We start from the raw sequence: 22,158 nt of genomic DNA on the forward strand, positions 1-22,158 counted from the left end.
AAATGTCAGATGTGGAGGAGTGAGAACTGGGGCAATGGCAGAACCCAACAAGGATCTTGTGATCTTAAAGTGAAGGGCAGGTTCTGACAGTAGGCAACGCCGGCCTATTTTCTGAGCTTCATGACTGCGGAGACATCTATATATCGATTCTGTGAAGAGCACTACATTTGTAGGGGGGTTAAAGCTGATGTGGGTGTTCATAGAGGCTTCAGGCCACAACTTAAAAATAAAATCACAAATTAAGGTACTAATTTACGTTATTGAGTGGTATATTTTTAAGCTCTCGCTGCCCTGTCTAGTGGTGGGGGTATCTTTCTTTGTCCCTCCTAAGTGTGCAAAGGGCAGAGGCTAATTTGAGGTAATGACTTTGCCTTGTACAATAGTAAGGGGGTCTTTGTTTCACTCTAACCTTGCCAAAGTTTGGGTGAGCTGTTTGTGTAGGTGATACATTGTGAGTTGGTATTTTTCACGAATCCGCCTATCGGATCTCTTTTCACACGTTTCAATGTCTTGCTTTGTGTGCCTATTATGACTCTTGACGGATCTACTGCCTATGCTGCAGGTGAGCCTTTTAATATCATTATATATCATCCTATGTGCCTGGTACCATCTCACAGAATTTTATTGCATTTTTGTTCAGCTGCTTTTCTTATTTTATGTATTCAGTTTGGCATTAGCATTTGTTTTATTTTCGAACATGGGGAATTCTTTTCAGTTTTTTAGGCTTCTTTAAGGTTCTATCTCTAAATGTTGATGCCATTTTGACTCCCCTCATTACCTGTCTGGGCTGACTGATTCATTACAGGATGCTTCTCCCATCGAGATTGGTAGGAGCAGAAAGTCAAGGAGTTTGATTAAGCATCACTTCCCTCTTGTGAACTACAGTCTCTATTGTTCCACAGCTGTCTTTTTTCAGTCTCCTGGCTGCAGAATCTCCTGGACTACATCATCTGCTCTGGCACACTTTGCTACAGCTGCTCCAAACGACAATGTAAAGAATGCCAGGATGGCTCTAACCTTGAGGAAAGGGAATGCCAGCACACTCAAGCCACTACACACCATCCTTTTCAACTGACCCACAAGGCACTACAAATATTTAGGACCTGGAGAATTTATAGGGATAAATAAAACGGGTTTATGAAGATAACTTGATAGTGATTTTAATAGGACCTTCCCAGATAGACCGGAAGCATCTGTCAAAGAAAAGGAAGGCTTCTTTTGAAGATGGTTACAGTCAGGGTGGAAGATGAGACAGTGTATTAGACAGCCACTTCCATGGGGTATCCACAAGCAGAGGTAGGAGGCTGGTGCCAAGAAAGAGACGGTTTCTTGAGGAACAAACTTACACCAGAGGAAAGACACAATATATGCCTACAAAAGACTTTGGGCCTAATTTAGAGCTTGGTGGACAGGTTACTCCTTCACAAAAGTCACCGACATCTGTTACGCCTCATTACCAGTGGATTATATCCTACGGCACTTGCAATAAGGAGGACGGGATATCAGTTACATTGTGATGGAGTAACTTATCCATCAGACTTTAAATAAGGCCCTTTATTCTCACAGTATGCAAAAAGATTTAGATGGCAGCCCCAGGTCTTTGATTGCCAACTTCTCAGAATGAATTTAAAGGGATCTCATTGTGTAGGGCAGTGTTTGATGGCTGTGTGAGCATTTTGCATGGTACAGCGAGTCGAATAATCATGTTGTCCAACATGCTCTAAACAGTTACTGTGGCTATAATCACATTTTAGCTTAGTTCTCTCTTGTCTCACCATTTTATTCAAATAAAGACATGCATGGATGTGTAGAAGTAGAACATTTTATTGAGAAATGTTGCCTAATGTAAGTTTGGTTTAGTTAGCACATCTAGGCCTTACTAACAAGAGTGTGTGTCACACTGCAGAAAAGTGCATGTTTATTGGCTGTACATGAGCTCCATGTTCATGTGTTTTTATTTGTTTTCATAAAATGATTAAAATTCAGCTGCAACCATGGTCTCTGTTCCTGACTGCAATTGTAACTTATTTATATTTTCCTTGGGAAGGAATGTACTTGTGTTGCAACAATCCAAGGTTAAGAGTTCAACCTGTGTCTATGAAAGTGTAGAAGAGGTTTTTTGTTTTCTCATGATTTTGCATTCATTAAATGTACGATATCTTTTGTGCAGCAAATTCATTATTTAAACACCAGTAAAAATGACGTGGAAGTACGTGTTGTTTCATAATTAATAGTGTGCTTGGTGTCTTGCAAGTAACATTTTGAATGCTGCCCATTTACATAAAATCATGCTATAAATGTGTGTGTTTTCTTTGACCAGAACATTATAAACGTTTTGCTACTTAGGAAGAGCCAATCTTCCTAGACTTTCCTGTTAGACTCCTTTAGCTTGTTGCTTAGAGAGGGCTGGATACACGGATCTATTCTGTAACTAGGCCTATTTACTATTAATGTAATAATTTACCAGCGGTACTGTTTAAGTCTAATTTCTTAAAGTCATATGGCATTTAACAGTTTTTTATTTTAGTTATATGCTAATTCCTTTGACTCGAATTCCTTTTGCCTTCTGTAGTGATACTATTATTTGAATAAATCTACAAATACATAGAACTGGAAAAGCCTTGTTGTGCAGGTTGACTTAATGATCTTGACAGAGCTTTTAATTTCAGGAATCTCCCTTTTCTGACCATCAACCCTCCTTACTTAACTAGGGGTGGTGTGTGGATAGAAGCAAACACAAGGAGATGATGGACGGAGCGCTGAAACTTTTTAGACACTCACCCCAGTCACAGATCTGGATTGAATCCACCATTGTTGATTTGCTCACTTCGCCACCTCCGTTCAGACCTAGCTATATGCAAATCAGTCTTGACCCTGTGCCTCATGGGAACAGTCTAGCCCGAGCTGCCAAGCCAGGTCTTCCCTGAACCAGAAACAACCATAAGGAATAGGGCCAAGTTCTTCACCTTTTATGTATTATACTTCACGCAAGCACACATGCACCCAGCACATGCTGTCTCTGCACATGCACTGCACAGCACTACATCTCTCATGTAATGCATTCCTCTCAGACATACATATACCCATATGTGTACGAACCACACATGTACTGGATAGTACAGCTCCATCCTTGTATTGTACCCTTCACAGGCACACATACAACTAACACAGAGTCACTACTCCTGTGCTTTGCAGCACTGAAAAATCTACCCTATGTAGGCTAAGGAAGAGTTAAGCACACAGCAGCTGAACTTTTAAGAAGATGAGTAAGCCTGTAGGCCTCACCCCAATGACACAGATTAAACATTTCCTGTTCACTGAAAACTAGACGGTATGCCACTGCACTCGTGTTACTTAACCCCTTGTGTAGGCATAGCCTTTCACCACTATGAGGGTATCGCTTTGTGCGCCCATCCCGTTCCAACAAGACTGCAATCTGCGATAAAGGTTTATGTCATGGCGTACACACATGATCCGTGTTTGCTTCAGATAAAAAAAATCAGCTCTAGGGATCCAAACAACAGTACTAATGGGTACTCAGGGCAGGGTTATATGTCTCTTAGCATGAAGAGCACTTTCCTGTCCCAATATAAACATAAAAAAACAGTATAAGTATTGCATAATCGACTCTTTTTTTCAGACGTTTGTGAATTGGTCTAACTGGTTGGCCTTAGCAATAGCTATTGCACAGTTAAATTTTCAAGTGTGAACTGGTTAATCAGTACTGGTGAACCAATTGCCTTTGCAGGGTAGTAATTTACACGCCACTTACCGACTTGCAGGTCTGCATACACCTCATACAAGCACCATTCCACTGTGCAGTCGCAGTGCGTCTTTTCGAAAAGATTATCCAAGATGTCGCGCACTGTTTGCCGCTCGTCGACCATCAGGGTTTTGGTGCTGCTGTCGTTCATGTGAACTTTGACGACAAGCTGCAATAAACAGAACCACACAGTAGCCTTCAGCAATCAAGCTTTGATAAAAGAAAACGCTATTTTACAGGGAGTTTCTCGCTAGGGAATAGGGTGATAACACATGAAATTCCCAAAGCTTGTGTGAGTCCGCTCAACAGCAGCAAATCATTAGACAGCATGATTACAAGGCTTCGGATGCCGGATAGTAACATGTATAAACTTCAGGAAAAGTATAATAAGGACTGTAAACAAGCGCACCCAAAGGAAAAACCAAATTCGAGTTTCAATCAAAGCTTTATTGCTCTGTTTTGTTTCTGCAACAATTATGGTGTGTTTGATAAATGTTCAGCTGAGTGCAGAGCCGGGCCTAGCTGTCAAGACCTATCAAGAGAAATTACCCATAAGGCATCCAAGGGCCATGGACTCCCGGTTTAACTTGCACCAGTGTATATTTTAACATTTCCACATGTGGAAACAGGCTAACGGGGGCCAGGAGAGGTGCCCGTTAACTCCACCACAGTCCCCCAGGCCACAGGGGCACACACTGGATAAACTATTGCAAGAACCTGGTCTAAATATTACCACCAGTCACCATCATCGTGGTCATTAGCATCAGCATCAAAGAATCTGTGATTAATGCCAACCCCTTCACTCTTTTTTTATTAACTCTAGGGCAGGGGTCCCCTCCCTGAAAGTCTAAATCATGTCACAATATGTTTTACTTTACTAAACATGGAAGACTAAACAATTCTTCTGCCAACTCATTCACAGTCTGCAGGTCTCAAGTTCATTCATCCCGCCTGGCTCTGTGTGTAAGGCGATGCCTTGTGCTTGATGCTGGGCAGTACAGGCTGCAAGAGGAGAAAAACAAGCTTCACACAGAAGGGGGCCTTGTAACGTTTAAGAGATCTGAATATCTGGAATTAAGAGCAACTATCTTACCCACTTGGAGCAAGGAAATCAACCCTTCCACAAAATGCCTGGGTAGTCTAAAACCGAGTCATAACAATGTTTGATTATATGATTTCTATAAACCACTACTTAACTTATTACACGTTTTGAACCTAGTAAAAGCATTAGCGATTGATTTACAATTGTGTATTAATGGATATACCTCCGATTTGTGGAGGAAGTGGTAAATTCTCTCTTACAAAGCTCTCCAATGTTGGAGGATCTTCTAACAGAATTACCACAGCCTTGGGGATAGCTTGCACAAGTAAGGCCACTGGAAGAATCATCACTGGTGGAGAACCTTTGACGATGGAGGATGTACCACTCATTCTACAAATTGGAAGATATGTTACCATTCAACGGAAAATTATTTAGAGAAGTGCAAATCAAATTTTCACTTGTGCAAATCCAAAGCACACAGATACGCCACAGGCTCACACTGCCACAAATCCACTCTCTACTTCAATCAGAATCCATAGAGGGGCAAAGACACGGATACAACATTTGTGTAAATAGCTTGTGCACCCTTTTTTTAAAATATCTATTTGCAAAGAGATGAATAGAGTGCTCCGCGAACATTGTATGTGTCCCTATAAAATGCTGCTAAAAGTTATATGCCAGTAGCACAGTAATCCACTCAGTGTGGCTGGTCGCTTTAAATATAAGCTTATTTTAGTATAACTGTAAAGCATAATGCAGATGATATGTCACAGGCCTGCCAACCTCAGTGCACCTGAGATTTTGGAGTTAGGTGTAGCAGCTCAGTGCTAGAATGTAGGGGTTCTGTCACCTGCTAAATAAGTAAGTGAAGGCATTGGGACACTGTCATGGATGGTAATCAACGCCCCTGGGCAACCTGGTGTCTTTGTGGCCTTTTTAGGTTTCGCTGGGGGGCGGAGCCGTCAGGCTCCTCCTCCAGAGAAATCTATTGAGTATAGTAAGCACTATGGAACACGCCCCCCCGTCCCATTGGCTAGCTCCATAAATGGAGCCTAGCCATTGGACGAGGGGCCTGTCCATCAATGCCGGACCAGACACGGGGGCGTTCCCGAGATTCTTTGGCTTTTGCCGACGTCACGCGACGCCGGGAACGCCCCCGAGTCTGGTCCGGCCGGGCCGTGCTTGCTGCTGTCCTGGGCATCGTGAGTGTTTTTCCCCCGGCACGTTTCCCGCCTCCCTCCCGCCGTTCGTGTTCTCTCCCGCCCCCCTCACGCCCCCTGTGTCCTCTCCCGCCCCCTCCCGCCGTCCGTTCCTCTCCCGCCCCCCCCCTGTCCTCGTAGGTGCTGCCGCCATTTTAAAAAAAATTTTTTTAATCATCTGCCGGGGCTTTAGAGGGACGCTGTTCTCTGCTGTTCTCTGCTTCGTCACAGGCATGCTGAAAAGTCACTGCTCAGTGACGGCGTGTGGTGCTGTGGAAAGAATGTACTGCTCGCACGACGAGCACGGCGTTTTTTTTGTTCGAGCTGGGAGCAGTGTGGAATGGATTGTGACTGTTTTCGCAAGGAGACACGCGGCTCCGGTGTCATTTCATTAATCCATTTTGATTCCGCCGAAGCTACCGGAACAAGTTGAAGATTGCCTTTCAGGACAGCACGGGACCGCTTACGAACACAATTTACCTACATAATCAGCCTTGCGTACTGCATTTCAGAGCTCGATCTCCCCACCGCGTCCCGAGCCTTGCCCCCTCTGCGTCACAGCACGAGGAAAGGTGACGCTGCCCTTCAGGCCCCTCTCTGCAAACTTGTTGTACTTGGGACTTCATCTGCATTCAGCAGCGTTTTTACTCCACGTGTGCGTGGAGGAGTGCTGCAGGGAGCAAGGCTCCCGTGTGAGGAGGTTAGCCCCGCCCGCCAGAAGACAGCCGGTGAGTGCGGGTGCTTTCAAAGAGGGGGGGGGGGGGTGTACTTGTAAATGCTTGTTTCTATACGGGACTGAACTGATCGAGGACTGGCGATGGATGCGCCTGTCTGCCTTACCAAGTGCTGATTCCTGCACTCATGATCTATTTGCACGTGATAACTAGGGCCTGGTGTCTTCGGGAACTTGTGCTGTGTGTTTTTTTTATTGTTTAACCAAACCCTTCATTAGGGAGCCTAGGCTGCTGGTGACTGCTCTCACTTTCGCCTTTCCGAACCCCTGCCCTCTCCACTGCGCTCTCCCTCCCAAGTGTCACTTTTGTTTGTGAAAGGCCCCCAAGTGCGCCGCCAGTCACACTCACCCCCCCCCCCCCCCCCCCCGGACCTTGGTGTCTGGGACAGCCATGGGCAGAGGATGGGCTTCACTGAGCTGTAGAGAGAGTGCTCCCGCTGAGCTGCAGGTCCAGGCACTCGGGGGCAGGGAAAAGAAAGGCAGGGCTCGTGGAGCGAGGGCAGAAATAGGGCAGAGGTAAATGGCAGGTGGCGAGGACGGTGAGGGCAAATGGGTTGGAAAATGATTAAAGGTAGCGGACAGGCGTCAGGGGTAGAAACAGGAAGAGACAGAAGTGTAGAGGTGCAGGACAGGTAGTGAGCAGGATGGGCGTGTTATAAAGTAGGGACGACGTGTTAGCAGAGTTAAGAGGTAGACCTACAGGGCTGGGGAAGAGGCTGACGGGACAGTGGAGGGCACCACCTGGAATTATTTTTTCTCCTCTGACACTTCCCAAGAGTGAGCGAAGGAAAACGCACAATGGCGAAAGGAAGAGAAAGGCGGAAACCCCGCCACAACGGGAGAAAGCAGGAATCTGCAACGGACATCTAACTGGGCAAGGGTGTCTGGTAGCCGGTTAAAGGCAAGAGGCTGATTCCAAACTACGCGGCCTCGGTGGGTTGTGCGCCGGTGCCGACCGTGGGCTTCTGAGCACATTTTGGGCACCAACACTGACTTAGCCATATCAAATTAAGCACAATACGCTGTTCCGTGCCTGTATTATACTGGATGCCACCGGGATTAATTGCTATTCCTTATTTAAAACTCTGAATACAGACGTGTAAACAAAAGGGCCCATGCAGGGAAGCCTCGTGTAAACAAAAGGACGCGTGAGGCGAACCCTCGTGTAAACAAACTGGCGTAAACTCCTACCTCATAACTAATATGGTTACATTGACAACAGATACCTTCACCCCTCACAGCTTTGAAAGACACGGGAAATAGTTGTCAATTAATCCACATGAACCACAATCGCGGAAACAAATGTAAACAAGGAACGCAGACAGAATATTTAATATAAAAACAGACGCGCCACAATAAAAGTACACCTTTCATTGGGGACGTAAAAATGAGAAACTAGTCCAATAGATTGCTGTGTACCTCTTGTGTGAAAGCCCCATGTGTGTCCCACCTAATACATCCTGTTTCCGAGTCTCCTTTTCCTGGTTTGGTTTAACCGGCAAAATGATAAAAGGCAAGTGCACGCATATCATCGGTAAAATATGACGTGGAATAAAATCAAATATTTAGGTAGACGTGAGGTACTGAGGTATCCGGAAGTCTGTATAAAATTGGTATAAGCATCTGATTCTCGCTACTGATTCCAGTGCTGGGCCAGAAACGTTTGGGTTTGGAGAAACCCCTGGATTTCGACACCACCCTTTCATGTCGCTTGAAAACAGCTCCAACGAAAACTCATAACATAAAGCCTCGGGGGATGTCTCAAGCGCCCTCACTGCGGAGAGGCAACCTAGACTCTTGGATAAAGTGCGAACGTTTCCGGGAATCCTTTCATACCCCTATGTGTGTACTTGTTATGCAGGGAGCGCTCTGGACGTAAATGTTCATATTTGCATTATCGCATTTATCATTTCTGCTGAGTGAATCAAATGTGGCCGAGGCAATAGCCCTCTAGATGAAGCGTTTGTCTTTTTCTGAACTGCATTACATGCAAGGAATATCGGGCCTTGCGCAGCACACTCCTCTAACTGCTTGAAACCTTATTTAAAACGTGTTTTCCCCTTAATGCAACAGAAATGTTAAGTAAACACGCCACCTTGCATTTCGCTCTAAATATAATGAACGTGTGCAAAGTACAGGCTTACAATTTGCTGTGTTAAAGGGGACGGGACGGGTGAGGAGGGGGCGTGAGACGGTGGGTGGTGGAAGTTATTTTCACACCGCGATGCTTTTAACAATTTAACTAGTTAACGCTACTAGCGAAGCAGTTGAGGTAAATCACAAAAACGCCAGCTCATTGGACATGCATGCAGTGTGATGGCCGCATCTTTGAGACTATGACTGTCCTTATGGACCAAAGAGCCCTGAAGGAGCTCAATGAGAACGAACCGTGTTGGCTTTCCTGATAGATGTTTAATCTGGCCACAATGAAATATATTTTAATTAAGGAATGAACTAATAAAAACATTGGATACGAATTGGATTATGTACCTATTCTGATTTCTTTAAATGAGGATGAATGTTGAGCACTGTTTAATACGAAGGGGTCCTCGATATGGTATATATTTATGTCAGATTCGTACAGAGTAGTATTATTTAGTTTAAGATTAGGGACTGATTCCCCGGTGGCTGTTCCCTCACAATGGACCCGCTTTCTCTCAAGTGTTCTCTTGTGATTTAATGACAATTGGGGACAGTGCTAGGTGTGGTTTTTCTTTGCCTTGCCCTTCCATCTCTGGTAAGTCTTTTACTAGCTAAGTAGAACTTTAATGCATCAAAAGGAAGTCTTCAGTTCTACAACTGGATGCCCGTCCCACGCCAGCAGACTCAGAGTAGATCAACGTAATCAGCCCCCACTCCCCAGCCCCTCCCCCATCGATCTGCAGGCACAGCAGGGCTGCAATTATTCAATGGAGCCATTGAAATTCCCTGCTGGGCCCAGCACACTGCTTCAGCACATCGCCTAAGTGGTTACACTTTTTGGGGCAAGTATCGACCCTTTGATAACAGATGGAGGACCCACCCAGGCTGGTGGGGGTTAGGGGTGTCGAGCCGTCAAGCACAATTAACTCTTCAAAACCAATAGTCAACATAAGCAAAATGAACAGCCTGAACTTGACTGATTACTGGCTTCGAAAATAAACAGTTCTCAGACCACGTTTATTACACATCGAACCAAACTTGATTAATATTTTCTTCATATTTACCTAACTTGGCAAAACACATTGTGACATTCTGTTTTCAACAATGATCTAGACATGGAATCCTTAACCAACACATCCTTAATGTAATGGTTGACCACCCACCTGCCCCTTACAGCATCATTTGATTGACTTGGGTCCCAGGGACCCCCAGATATAGCTTTTCGCAAGACTAACTTCCCCACTTCCTCATGCCATGGGATCCACAGGCCAACTTGTAAGCTGAGCCCCTAACCAACCATGCCAGAGGCAAACCAAAAGAAGAAGTATGGCTCAATGGTTAGAGCGGCAGACCCTGATGCAGAGGTCTAGCCCGGGACCAGGGTTCAATTCCCCACCTCAGCGGGTCGTGGGCTCTTTCCACGGACCTGATAATTCTCGCCTCGGTGCCTATTCCAATCATGGAGTCCCACTCTGGGTAATAGCTTGCTTAATCTCCACAACGGCCCCCCACAACGCTAAGGATGCCTGGCCTCCACCTTGGGGGTGCCCAGGAGTGGACGCCTCACAGGGAAAGCCAGGATGGGTTCCACAGCGGTATTCGTACAAGCGCCTTGAGACTCTTGCGAGTGAGTAGTGCACTATATAAGTTCTGGCACCTTTTGGGATATGTGCCAAGGCAACCAGGCCATATCAACTTCCTGACATCACCAGTTGTATGCTATAGAGTACTCTGAAGTGCTAGGAGTAATCGCTGTAGCAAGCATCCCGCCGCCCACTCTAAATGCCGCAGTATCACTGCCCTTGCTTGGGATACGATTTAAAAGCAAATCAATCCTGCTTTCACATGGCCTTTTTATGCCTGATGCCAAGGTGTCCAACTGCTTTGTCGCCACAGGCCTGGATGGTGACTCTTTTATCGCGATGGTACAGGCCTAGTACGCGACCCCCTGCTCCAGAGTAATTGTAAATGGAGTAAGCTCTGAGGCATTCCAAGTGGGGAGGGGAATGAGACAGGGGTGCCCACAGTCACCCCTTCGCTTCGCGTTGAGCATAGAACCTCTCGCGGCCAGGATAAGAGCACAACAGGCGATTAAATGAATCCACTTCAGGTCAGAGGAGCCTAAGATCTCTCAGTTCGCTAACAATATTTTGCTTACCCTCCCAGACCCCCAGAACTCCCTGTCCACACTGCATGAGGAGTTCAAACACTTTGAGGAAATAGCCGTCCTCCATATTAATCTAGCTACATTGTACCCCCTTAATTTAACAGTACCAGACGCAGAAGTGGGGATGCTAATTACCATGACCCCCTTTCAGTGGTCAAAGAAGGAGCTTACCTATCTCGGTATCAAACTTACTCCCAGATTTCTAGCTTATTTCAGGCCAATTTCCCTCCACTCCTCCGTAAAGTACAGGGTGATCTTAAGCGCTGGTCCCAATTTATTTATTGTGACTAGGCAGAATGCATGCAATCAAGATTGTGATCCAACCAACGTTTTTAGGTTTCGCCTGTCGAAAGCTGCGCAAGCAGCGTTTTGCGCAGGCGAAATCTTTTGTTTTGCAGTATGTGGCTTTGTCCCGCCTCAGTCTTCCATTGGCTAGCTCCATAAATGGAGGCTAGCCATTGGAAGACCGAGGCGTTCGTCATTCTGTGAGGCGACTCGTGGGCGTTCCTGAGATTTTTTCTCATCCAGCCCCTTTGTGACGTCATTCCGGCGGTGGGCGGGTGTTTTTTTTTTTTTTTCTCGTCCTGTTTTGGTCAGTTTCAAAGTGTCCTTTGCAGGAGTGGGCTGCGAGATTGAAGTTGCCAGGATGCGGTGGGCTGCGCGATTTCTTTTCTTGCAGGTAAGCGGCATTTTTAAATATTTTTTTTATCCAGTTTTCGCCCCCCCTCCCGCTGTCAGTTTGCCCGTTCCCGCCCCCTCCCGCTGTCCGTGTTTAATGCTTGTTTATTTAGTTTTGTGTAGGTTGGAATTGTGGAAAACATTTAGGAACCACTGTTCATATTTCACCATTAGTGGCGCACCTCTGCAAGCTGCAGTTCAAGACCTGGGCTGTTTGTTTAATTGAAGGGCTGCCTTTAATGCAACGCTTCTTTTGGGCGTATAGTTACAATTTTTACTGAGCACAGTTCTTTTCCATCCACACATTTCCCCAAAAGATTCCTGTTTGCGCCAATAAGAAACATAAGTGTGTTTTTTTTATACTTAAAAGTGCAACCACCCTGTGAATGACGTGTCTCTGCGGCTGCAGCGCCAGGTTTCCAGTCATGGACGGATTACCTCTGGTGCTCATTCAGAGGTAGTCTCTTTCCCAGGAGTCTGATCCCCGTGCGCTCAGTGTGTGCGTTCAGCAGAGTCTGGCATTGGCGTCTCTCCGCCCGCCCTCTCGCTCTCGGCCCCATCGGATGCCGGGTTATTTTAAAAGCGGCTGCAGTTGTGGCGCGAGGTCTTTCCCAGGAAAGCTGCGACCGCAGAGATAATGGACACTCGCACGGCTCTTTCATGTGGTGAGGCGGGCATGCTTCAGATTGTTGAGGTGGGGCCGTGCACCACCGACCAGCACGACCAGGCATGGGGAACATTCAGGAAGTCGCTGCTTGTAAGCAGGCCCCCCACCCTGAAAAAAAGCAAGACTTGCTGTGATAGGCTCCCAGAAACAAGACGTGCTGTGAAAAGCCCCCCAGGGCTGTAAGTGTGATGAAAAAAACTGCGGGGGGGTCTCTTAAAGCGGCGTGGCCGATGTAATTACGGGGGTGGCTTAAAAACACATAAACTAAAAATCTGTGCTTAGCATAGTGTGCCGCCCGCCTTGTGTTTTGCTGTTTCTGTCATTGCATCCAGATATATGATACAACAAGTAACATCATACCTACATCAAGGCAGGACTATTGGCTTTGTCAATGATTGTTAGTTGCATAAGATAAATAAGCAGCCACAATGGCTTGTTGTATATAATATTAAAAAAGCTTCCACTTAAAGCCCTGCTGACACCACGACAATGTTGCTGCTCCTGAGTTTCAAAAAGAGAAGGGAAATCCAGAGAGAAAATAACACTCTTAAAGGATTTCCCTTCCCTTACAACACTCCCCTGGCATGACGTCATGCCGTAACTTCTCCAGTAGTGAGAAGTGAGCAGTGTGAGCACACGCTCATGGATTTGTCTGCTGTCACTGCAGTCCAGAAAAAAACGGACCGCCTGTGCCAGGGCACAAAACAGAGACTGATTGAGACCCACTTTGAGGACCCCTTAAAAAAACTGTCGCTGCTCAGACCTAGTGAGACCCGGCCCACTTAAAGCCCTACAATAGGTCTGAACATTTGCGAAAGATTAAGCTAATGGCAATGTAAATGACAATGCCATTTATTTATCTGTTTTCAAAACCAACACAAATACAAATTTTGTCATTTACAATGCCAATAGCTTTAACTTTTCCAAAGGCGAAACCATTGCATTGTAAATGCTTGTTCCTTCTGCATTCAAACAATGCAATTTTAGTTGCATGTGCATGAGGGCCACTGGAGTTTTGGTGTTTACAAAATGAGTAATTGACCAACTAACTGCACATGGACATTATGACCAGCCATGGAAAGGTACAATTCAGGCAAAATAGACTGGAACAGTGATCCCCTGAAATAAGCACATTGTGAGTGCAGCTTTTCACACTCCAGAGAGCTTAGGGCATGGTTTAGAGTTTGGGAGACGGGTTACTCTATCACAAACATGGCAGATATACCGTCTGCTTTATTATAATTGCCATAGGATGTCATGCACTTGTAGAAAGATGGATGGGATATCCATCATGTTTGTGATGGAGTAACCCCACCGTTAAACTGGAAACAGCCGCTTACGTAGATTTAATCAAAACTGTTGACCTGGCAATAAGGGGCAAAATATGATCATAACCATAAATAAGTATCAGCTTCATGAACAAACCATATGCTTTAGAACTGCTACTAAGTGAACCACATCTACATGCCAAATTTCCTTCAATCTTCATTCTGTGCCGCCCTATGTTGCATATTAACGACAGAAACAACTTGTGACCATGATGAGAGTGACGTTATCGCTTTAGCTCTCATTGGCACTGACAATATTGAATGTTTAGGAGAGAGCAGGTAAAAAAGACCTGCAGAGCTGCCTCCTGTAGTTTCCCTAACTTTTTTTTAGAAGTGATACTTTTCAAATTAAGAAGCGTTCATGCTTACCCCCACCCTGACAACAATGACAATAGTGAACTAAGAGCGGGACTAATAGAAGTATGCGACTGGGGAGCACCAAACTATGTGGCAGAGTTAACAAAATTATATGGCAAGAAAAGGCACATTATGTGACATAATGCGGCACATTTTGTGATAGTATTACGTTATCATTTCGTTATTTTTACAATTGTTAACAATGTTTGGGCATTGGTTGAACCTCTTTACTATAAGTAATAAATACTGCACCAGATATAAACAACAGAGAGGTGACCAGTCAACTTTTGAAAATGGCCTTCCACTGTGCAGTAAACTTTTGAACCGTTTGAGCTTGAAACAATTTTTTAGTAAAAATCTGCAGATTATGCAGCAGATGGTGGATTATGTGGCGTATGCTGCAAATCTATAGCTATGCGAACAACTCAGCAGCCGCACATCGCATAATTCCAGTGGCCCATTAGGAGGCAAGTCAGATGTTATGTGCAACTTTTGGGTGGCATGAGTTGCTACTATACATGAACAGCATTACAGTTTATTAAATCAAACACAGAAAAAGGGATTGTACAGAGCACATGAAGCCATGTATTAAAAGGCTCTCTTATATGCGATAATGAAGAAAAAGGAGGGGAAGTGAAATAAATCAATTGCCTAGGAACACACAATTGATCATGTGGGGAAGCTAGGATTGAGCACAGGTTTTTTGGTTTCCTCTTTGCGCAATTCAGCCACTATATGTACATGCTTCACTTTTGCTACTCCCCCATTCCCCCCTTTCCCTGACCGACACCCTGCTGGAATCAATGCATCCCTCGGTCACACCATAAACCTAACTTTTTGGCTCCTGGGAAAATGTTTGCGAGTACCCATGGCCTAACCGCTCTTTTAAAAGCCTATGTGGATCATTATGGCTCTGGTGGGCTGGTCTTGTGTGCAACTGAGAGCAACAACTGGCTTTAATGGCCCGTGAACTAATACCCCTGTTTCACACATCTGTGTTTGACCTCATGGTCATGGGTTCGAATGCTGGCTTTTGCACGCAGCCATTTATCTTTCTGAGGTCATTGGGGAGCAATAAACATCTGTTATTTAGCACTAACATAACTCATGAGATGGAAATGTGCTTAACAAATACATACGTTTTGCTATGATAGGTGCACGGATTTAACAGGTACGTGAGCAATGGCAATTTGGAAGTCATACTAAGGGAGATGCTCAAATAGATTGAGCGAGTTGAGTCTTAGTGACAAGCCTGTGTTAATGTGGCCATACAAGTTATACTACTTTCTGAAACATGGTACTTTAAGGCCTATATCAATAGATGAGATCCTTAATGAGGGTGTCTCAGAAAGAGCGATGCTCAATCATTTGGCCATGGTGTTACTGGTAGGATATAATGCTGTCTATTTATCCCTCTTTTAGTTTGGTTAGTTCCCCATTGACAATCTATCACAGGGAAGGGTCAAAGGTTTCTTATATGATTGTCAGAGGGACTAATAAAATGAAGAGGAGCAAATGATCACCACTAAAGACACTTTGGAGCATGTGGGTGAAAAAAAATGCATTTTTAGGAATGATTCCAATTGCACGATCAGGTAACATATCTTTAGGAGTCTTTAAAAATAACATAATCTCTCTGATTCTAAGATTGGAACTACTTAACTTCAAAAGAGTTCTTTGGAAATCTTTTCATCGGCACATAGTTTTGATCAGGAAGGAATGAGCAATACGTTGATTACAATAACTTCAGGAGGAGAAGGTTGTCTAGCTACATTTTTGATGTATAAGATATTGTCCGAAAGGAGAACATGCACCTATTTAAGGGCTGTATGACTGACTGGGAAAGAAAGTCAGAGATGCCCATTCTAGTGAATGTGTGAATTGAAATAATGATTGCCAGAACTAATGTTGAATGTCAATATGAAGCATCTATTTAATGCAACAACCAACTGTTTCAGGTCATTACAGGTGCGCAACATTAATGCGTATATTAAAACTGATTTCAAAGTAGAGATATTGGAAAAGCCAGAATGACTGAGGAGCACTTAGACATCTATTTATGACACATTCAGTATTTAATGGATTATGGAATAAAATACTGTAAAGCATTCGGCTTGTTACAGGAGAAGACCCAAAAGCATGTCATCCATAGGAAAATAAGGTATGGATGTGAAAAGTTGCATCAGTTAGGATAAGATGAAAACTAAAAAATTGGAAGTCTACAGAAACTGCTGAAATAGACGACTGGACTACTGAAATGTGTAAATTGGGCACTATGTAATGGATCACACAAGCATAGAAACAACAAATATTGGATGCCTTTATTTATGTATGATAGAGACTATATTGGACTCTGCTTTCGACTCCTGCACGGGCTGTGAATATCCAGAAAATAGTATAGAATCACCATCTAAAAATGAGACATGTTAAGAAAATTGTCTTTTACTAATGGCCCCTTTCTAACGCTTCTGTAAATTCTGCAGTTCTATATTATAAACTAGATGCAAGAACTACGTTTGCATTTGAGGTTAGGTATTTGTGATTATCAGAATAAGGATATTGGCTTATCAGTGTACAGACCAACTAGTGTTGCGTATGCAGAGAAAGTTTGAGCTATTTTCTCATATTTTGATTGCGATTTATATTTCTCGTCATGTTTCGCCTTTTTTATGAGATCCAGAGAGCCATTTTATTTGTTATGGCTTACAGTCTCAGAATGTGTGGTGGTACAAATTGGAAAAGTATTTAGAACACAAAGAGGCAGCGAAGGGGTTGGTAAACATAAGGCAGGAGCGGAAGGTGTACAATGATGGAGAACACATAATTTATACTATCACAGGCAAGACACTGGGAAGTGAGCAACACAGAATATATTGGGGTGTCCATGAAGGGAGGGTATACTCTTGTGATGTCCAGAAAGCAGGGACAATTTGGAATAAGAATGGCAACGAGGGTGCCAAGAAGGAGCAAAGAAATGTAAGGAATGTACCGTGATATGTCAAAAGACATTACGGTCCGCCTTCTAAGGGTGCTATAAAACCACAGGGCACACAGATGTCCGAATGACACTAAAATGCTCGAGGTTTTGTGAACATCTTAAACGTTATGAAGCAAAAAGAGAGGTTAGAAGAGCAAAGAAAATGTAGCTGGTTCATTGACCACAATCTCTTAGAACATAGAAGTCTCAGCATCATAATCTTTTGTTTGCAAGGGTAAAATCCTGATATGGTTGTGGTGAGGAAAGTAAAATTTAACTTGGAGGGTCTGGCCTTAGTTAGGTAAGGCAAAGAGTTTCTTTTCGGGATGCACCAGGACTCATCCAATGATGCATGGAAGCACTGCTTCAGTGGTTGGTGCAACTAGACCAGCCGGCATCCTGTCATTCTCTTACATCTGCTGATTAGGATACCCCATCCAAGCTGGGCTTTCAACAAAAGGTTTCACGCATGGGGCCTGGGGCATGAGCACGTGAGACATTCTGTAAAGGAACGTACAAACATAACCAATTGTTTCAAATCTTGGCGAAGACACACACTCATGTAAGAGTACATCAGAGAGTACATCAGATCAAGGAAAGGCCGGTTCATTGTTGGCATAGGAAAAAGTACTATTCAGATATGTTGGCTTGTCTTCTGATTAGCTCAAGCATTTCAATCAATCAATTTTTTCCACTTACTTAGGGCAAGAGCATATCATTTCAATCAATCAATTTTTCCATCAATCAATCAATTTTTCCACGTACTTAGGGCAAGAGCATATAATTTCAGGATTCTGTTCTGAACTACTAACAATATCATTATATGTAGACAGGTGGCAAATGAATTGATGACCTTTTTCATTGAAACTGAAGTTGTGATACCATAGCGAATAATTCAACTAAATAGTGCCTTAGGTGAAACCTCATGATTGGGAGCATATTAAGGCTATATGAGAGAATAAGCAGTGCTTTATGAATTTTCTAGTTGTTGAGATTCTGTGGGTTGGCTCCAGAGGCAGACGTATATGCACCTCTATTACAAGTACACATCTGGACAGTGGGAGCATGACTACTCTAGTAGCAGAGGAATATGCACCTCCATTACAAGTACGCATCTGGTCAGTTGGAGCGCGATTTCTCCAGAGGCAGAGAAATATGCACCTCCATTACTAGTAAACATCTGGACAGTAGGAGTGCATTTGCTCCAGGTGCAGACAAATATGCACCCCCGTTACTAGTAAACATCTGGACAGTAGGAGCTGAATTACTCCAGATACAGAGAAACATGCTCCTCTATTACAAGTAAACATCTAGACAGTAGGAGTGTGATTTTTCCAGAGGCAGAGAAATAAGCACATCCATTACAAGAAACCAATGGTTAGGAGTAGAGTGACTGCCTGAAAACTGATTGAGAGATCACTAGCTGCATGGACAGAGTCTTTACTGATTTGCATGGAAAGAGTGGATCAAAGGCAGATCAAGGATTGAGAACATGACTACTAAAGGGCTGGAGAATAGATGGGGCGATGCCTTGGCCTTGACAGGCACCCCTGATAAAAACACCAGTATTTGCCTTTTATCAGAGTGTTATTCAGAGATAAAATCCTTTAGAATTTGGGAGTAGAGTACTAGAGGGATGGCCAAGGGAGAGAAAGAAAGGTGAAGAAAGAAGGAAGTCAATCACAGCAGGAGCAATGAGCTGGACACATGCAGACGTGAATTACATATGCTTGCTCCACTGGGATATATTTTTAGTATTTTAGATCGTGCTCTTGACAAACATCCAGAGTAAGCATGATTTCATCAAACATTTGTATTTTCTCACATTCATGAAATACATGTAAGCAATACATGTTTTGTTTGTGCACCTTAGGAAGGGCAAGGCCAGTAGATCGTCGGGCTCTAATCAAAATGCCCTTTTGCCAGCTCTTTACCCTGACACTGGTGCCCGATTTGATGTTTTACGGTGTAGTTTGGCCGCTACTTGCTGGTGACTTCCTGGGTGGCTGCCTATCATTGTCTCAGCACTGGCCCTTGCCTTGAGTGCTTTTTAAAGTTGAGATGTTTGAAAAGTTCTTGGTTATCTGTGCATCAGACTTGCTGAACCCAAGGTTAGAATGCCATCCGGGGGCCCTATTATGTAAAGGACGCTTTTTCTCTGCTTGCCCCCGGTGCACCCTAAAACAAGTGCGCCAGGCGGCAAGAGGGAAAGTGTGCCCTATTACATGGAATGCACTGCCACCAGGACCGTCGCAAACTCGAGCTGCCCTGGAGGCAGCGCATTCATGTGAAAAACAGAGCAGCTGCTTTGAAGCCGCTCCTTGAATCTATGTGCAGTCGGGAATCCGCCTGCACTTTTAAGGGGGATTAGAGAACCCCTTGCAGGTGGGTACAATGAGTGAATGCATCCGCCTGCAAAGGGATGTCTGGGGGGTCTGTGAGACCACCTTTACCCCCTCCAGAAGGCTGTCATCAGGGTGAGCACTGTCAATGCGCCTCCTGACAGCTTCTTTGCCTCTGCGTCCACTTCAACAATACAGTGCAGGCACAGAGGCAAGGTGATTCCCTCATTGGCATGGGGCCATGCCCCCATGCAAATGAGGGTATGCCCTCTGAAGATAGCGCTGGTGTTTTATGTGCACCAGTGCTATTGGTATTACAGAAGGGGATGCACAAGCATCTGCGGCCCTTTCTGTATAAACAAAGTACCCCTAGGGGCGTGTAAAGCGGCTCAAAATTTCCATAATACGGACCCAGATTTTCATTTGGGTTGTTAATATAAGGGATAATTTGTATGAAAGTAAGCAAGCTCTGACAAAGCCAGGAGGCTTGGTTCTCAAAGACTGAGCATTTGGCTTTGCAAATACCTTTTATTGGTTGGATTGGACCGCAAGCATCATGACATATTGTTGCCAATTTTGCTACTGTATATTTGGTTAAGAATACCCATTCCAGGATGCCTGTCGAAGCATTGTGAAATGTGAGATTCAATGGTGCATGCAAAGGGATGCATAGAAGCCATTTTTTATTTACGGATCTAACACGATGGGCCAAGTTAGACAAATACATTAAACGTTTATTTTTTTTTAAAGTAGGCAAATATCATGTTAGACAGATAAATTAAAAGTGGGGAAAAGGTAAAACAAAGTTCCTACACACCCAAATAAATGAAGCGAGCAGCTTGGTGGCAATTTCAAGCTGCCTGGCCATTAAACAATAGGGTGAAAATATTGAAACTGGGTTGTGGGGTTGGAACAGGGTAGGGAGCATGAGGGAGCTGAGCATGAGAGTGATGTGGAAAGACAGAAACAGTAGACAAGGGTGGAAGGGACTAGAACAAGCAGGGGAGAGAGCAATAAAAACATGCTGTCCCGTGATATACAAAATGAAACACGCATTGGTAATGCATCAGTTTCCCCTATGTAGTGAATAATGAGCTGTTTTTATCAATCATCGTCCAGTAGAAGGAAAGAGCTCCCTGACAGATAACACAAGAGTCTAGAGGAGGTGGTCGAGGGGCCAGAGCTGCTGTATCGAGAGCTGGGGATCCCGGTTCGAGTCTTGGCGGCACCGCGCAACATCCTGTGATTCTATGCAAATCAGTTAATATCTCCAGGTGATAAATTGTTACATAAATGTGCTGCAAGGGTAAAAGGCAAAACTTTATGAAAATATAGTTCCACTAAAGCGGGTGTTAACAGTATTTTGGTGGCAGGAAATTGATAAGAGAAGCAGACAAGGAACAAGCATGGGTAAATGCAGGAAATATGCTACAGCCAATATAAATGGAGATAAGGTAAGTGACACGCACAGGAACCAATGAGAAGCCAGGAAAGAGAGGAGGCAGGATGTAAGTCCCTTTTAAGTTTATATTAAAAACAACAGATGTCTCAAGCACGGGCACTGTGCAGACAATACCTAAAAAGAGTCCCATTAAGTCAGCAGTTGAAGAACACAACTCATCCATTTGGAACACTGAGACCAAAGTACTCCATGGCAGGACAAACAGACCAATAGGAAAGAAAACCATCAAATCAAAAGCAGGCACATGAGATAGACAAAAATGCCAATCAATGATAAGCAAGAGGCTGACCAAAGCCCACTCAATGTGACATTGGAAACAATGTCTGACAGTCTACAGCTAAAGTTGTCTGTAGCCACAACGTAAAATATGCAAAACTGCAGCTTTAGGGATAGTCACCATAATTTATTTTTTATGACTTGCTGGATACGGCATATTCTTTGATAATCCCGGTCTAATAAACATGGGATGCGTCATTTCAAAGTCAGTCTGCCTAGACTCATTTTGGTTGAGCATCATGATGAAAAAGTATTATAGTGAAAAACATCAGTGGTCCTCTTCGCAATTTGATAGAAGTGATGCAAAATGCAAGAATGATAAATTCGTGCTTGTCTACATGCAAAAATAAAATAATGCAAAAATAAAACTGAATAATAATGTAGATATACAAACATCTTGCAGAGTAAATACTGACTGGGCACATACTTTTGTGTCCCAAATGTGGACATTTAATTCTTAAAAGATACACGTGTAATCATTATCATCAGTACAGTCATTTAACATTATTACCAATGATATATTACTATGATTTATTATGAATGTTATTCCTTTTTCATTTTCAGTTGTTATCTAAATTGTGATTGATAGTAAAAGGTGCAATAACCGCCACATTTATTTATGCTCATGTTTTTATTATTGTGCTTTTGGAAGGCAGCAGGGAGTAGAAAACTATTTTCCCCTCAATCCTTTATAGGCAATAGATATCCTGAATGTTCCCTATATATTACATAGTAAGAAACTCCCAAGAAATTAGCACAATTTAAAACTCTTGTATTAGGACATTATCAATGTATTTTTATTTCACATATAGAATTATAGATGAGCAACTGAATTAAATTCATGTTTTTCACTTAGGGGCTCTAAGGTATGTGAAAATACATCAAAAGGGAAGCTTGCATTGTGTATGATCTTTCTCAGAACATTGAGGTAAAAATCATTCACATAATTGACTATCTACTCATCTATAATTTTATGTTATGTATGGACCACAAAATCAAATTCCCTGCTTTCAACCGTAACACAG

General features: G+C 43.7%; 1 protein-coding gene across 2 annotated transcripts in view; it reads right to left on the minus strand.

Annotated features, from left to right (window-relative positions):
* APBB1IP (amyloid beta precursor protein binding family B member 1 interacting protein) overlaps nt 1-22,158 on the minus strand; it is an 880,024-nt gene that overhangs the window by 398,934 nt on the left and 458,932 nt on the right. For both annotated transcript variants that reach the window (XM_086941655.1, XM_086941656.1), the window contains one exon: nt 3,773-3,932. In XM_086941655.1, coding sequence (XP_086797781.1) covers nt 3,773-3,932 — 160 coding nt within the window. The remainder of the gene's footprint in view (nt 1-3,772; nt 3,933-22,158) is intronic.

Source organism: Lissotriton vulgaris, chromosome 10 (assembly GCF_964263255.1).
Source record: "Lissotriton vulgaris chromosome 10, aLisVul1.2, whole genome shotgun sequence".
Lineage (NCBI taxonomy): Eukaryota > Metazoa > Chordata > Amphibia > Caudata > Salamandridae > Lissotriton > Lissotriton vulgaris.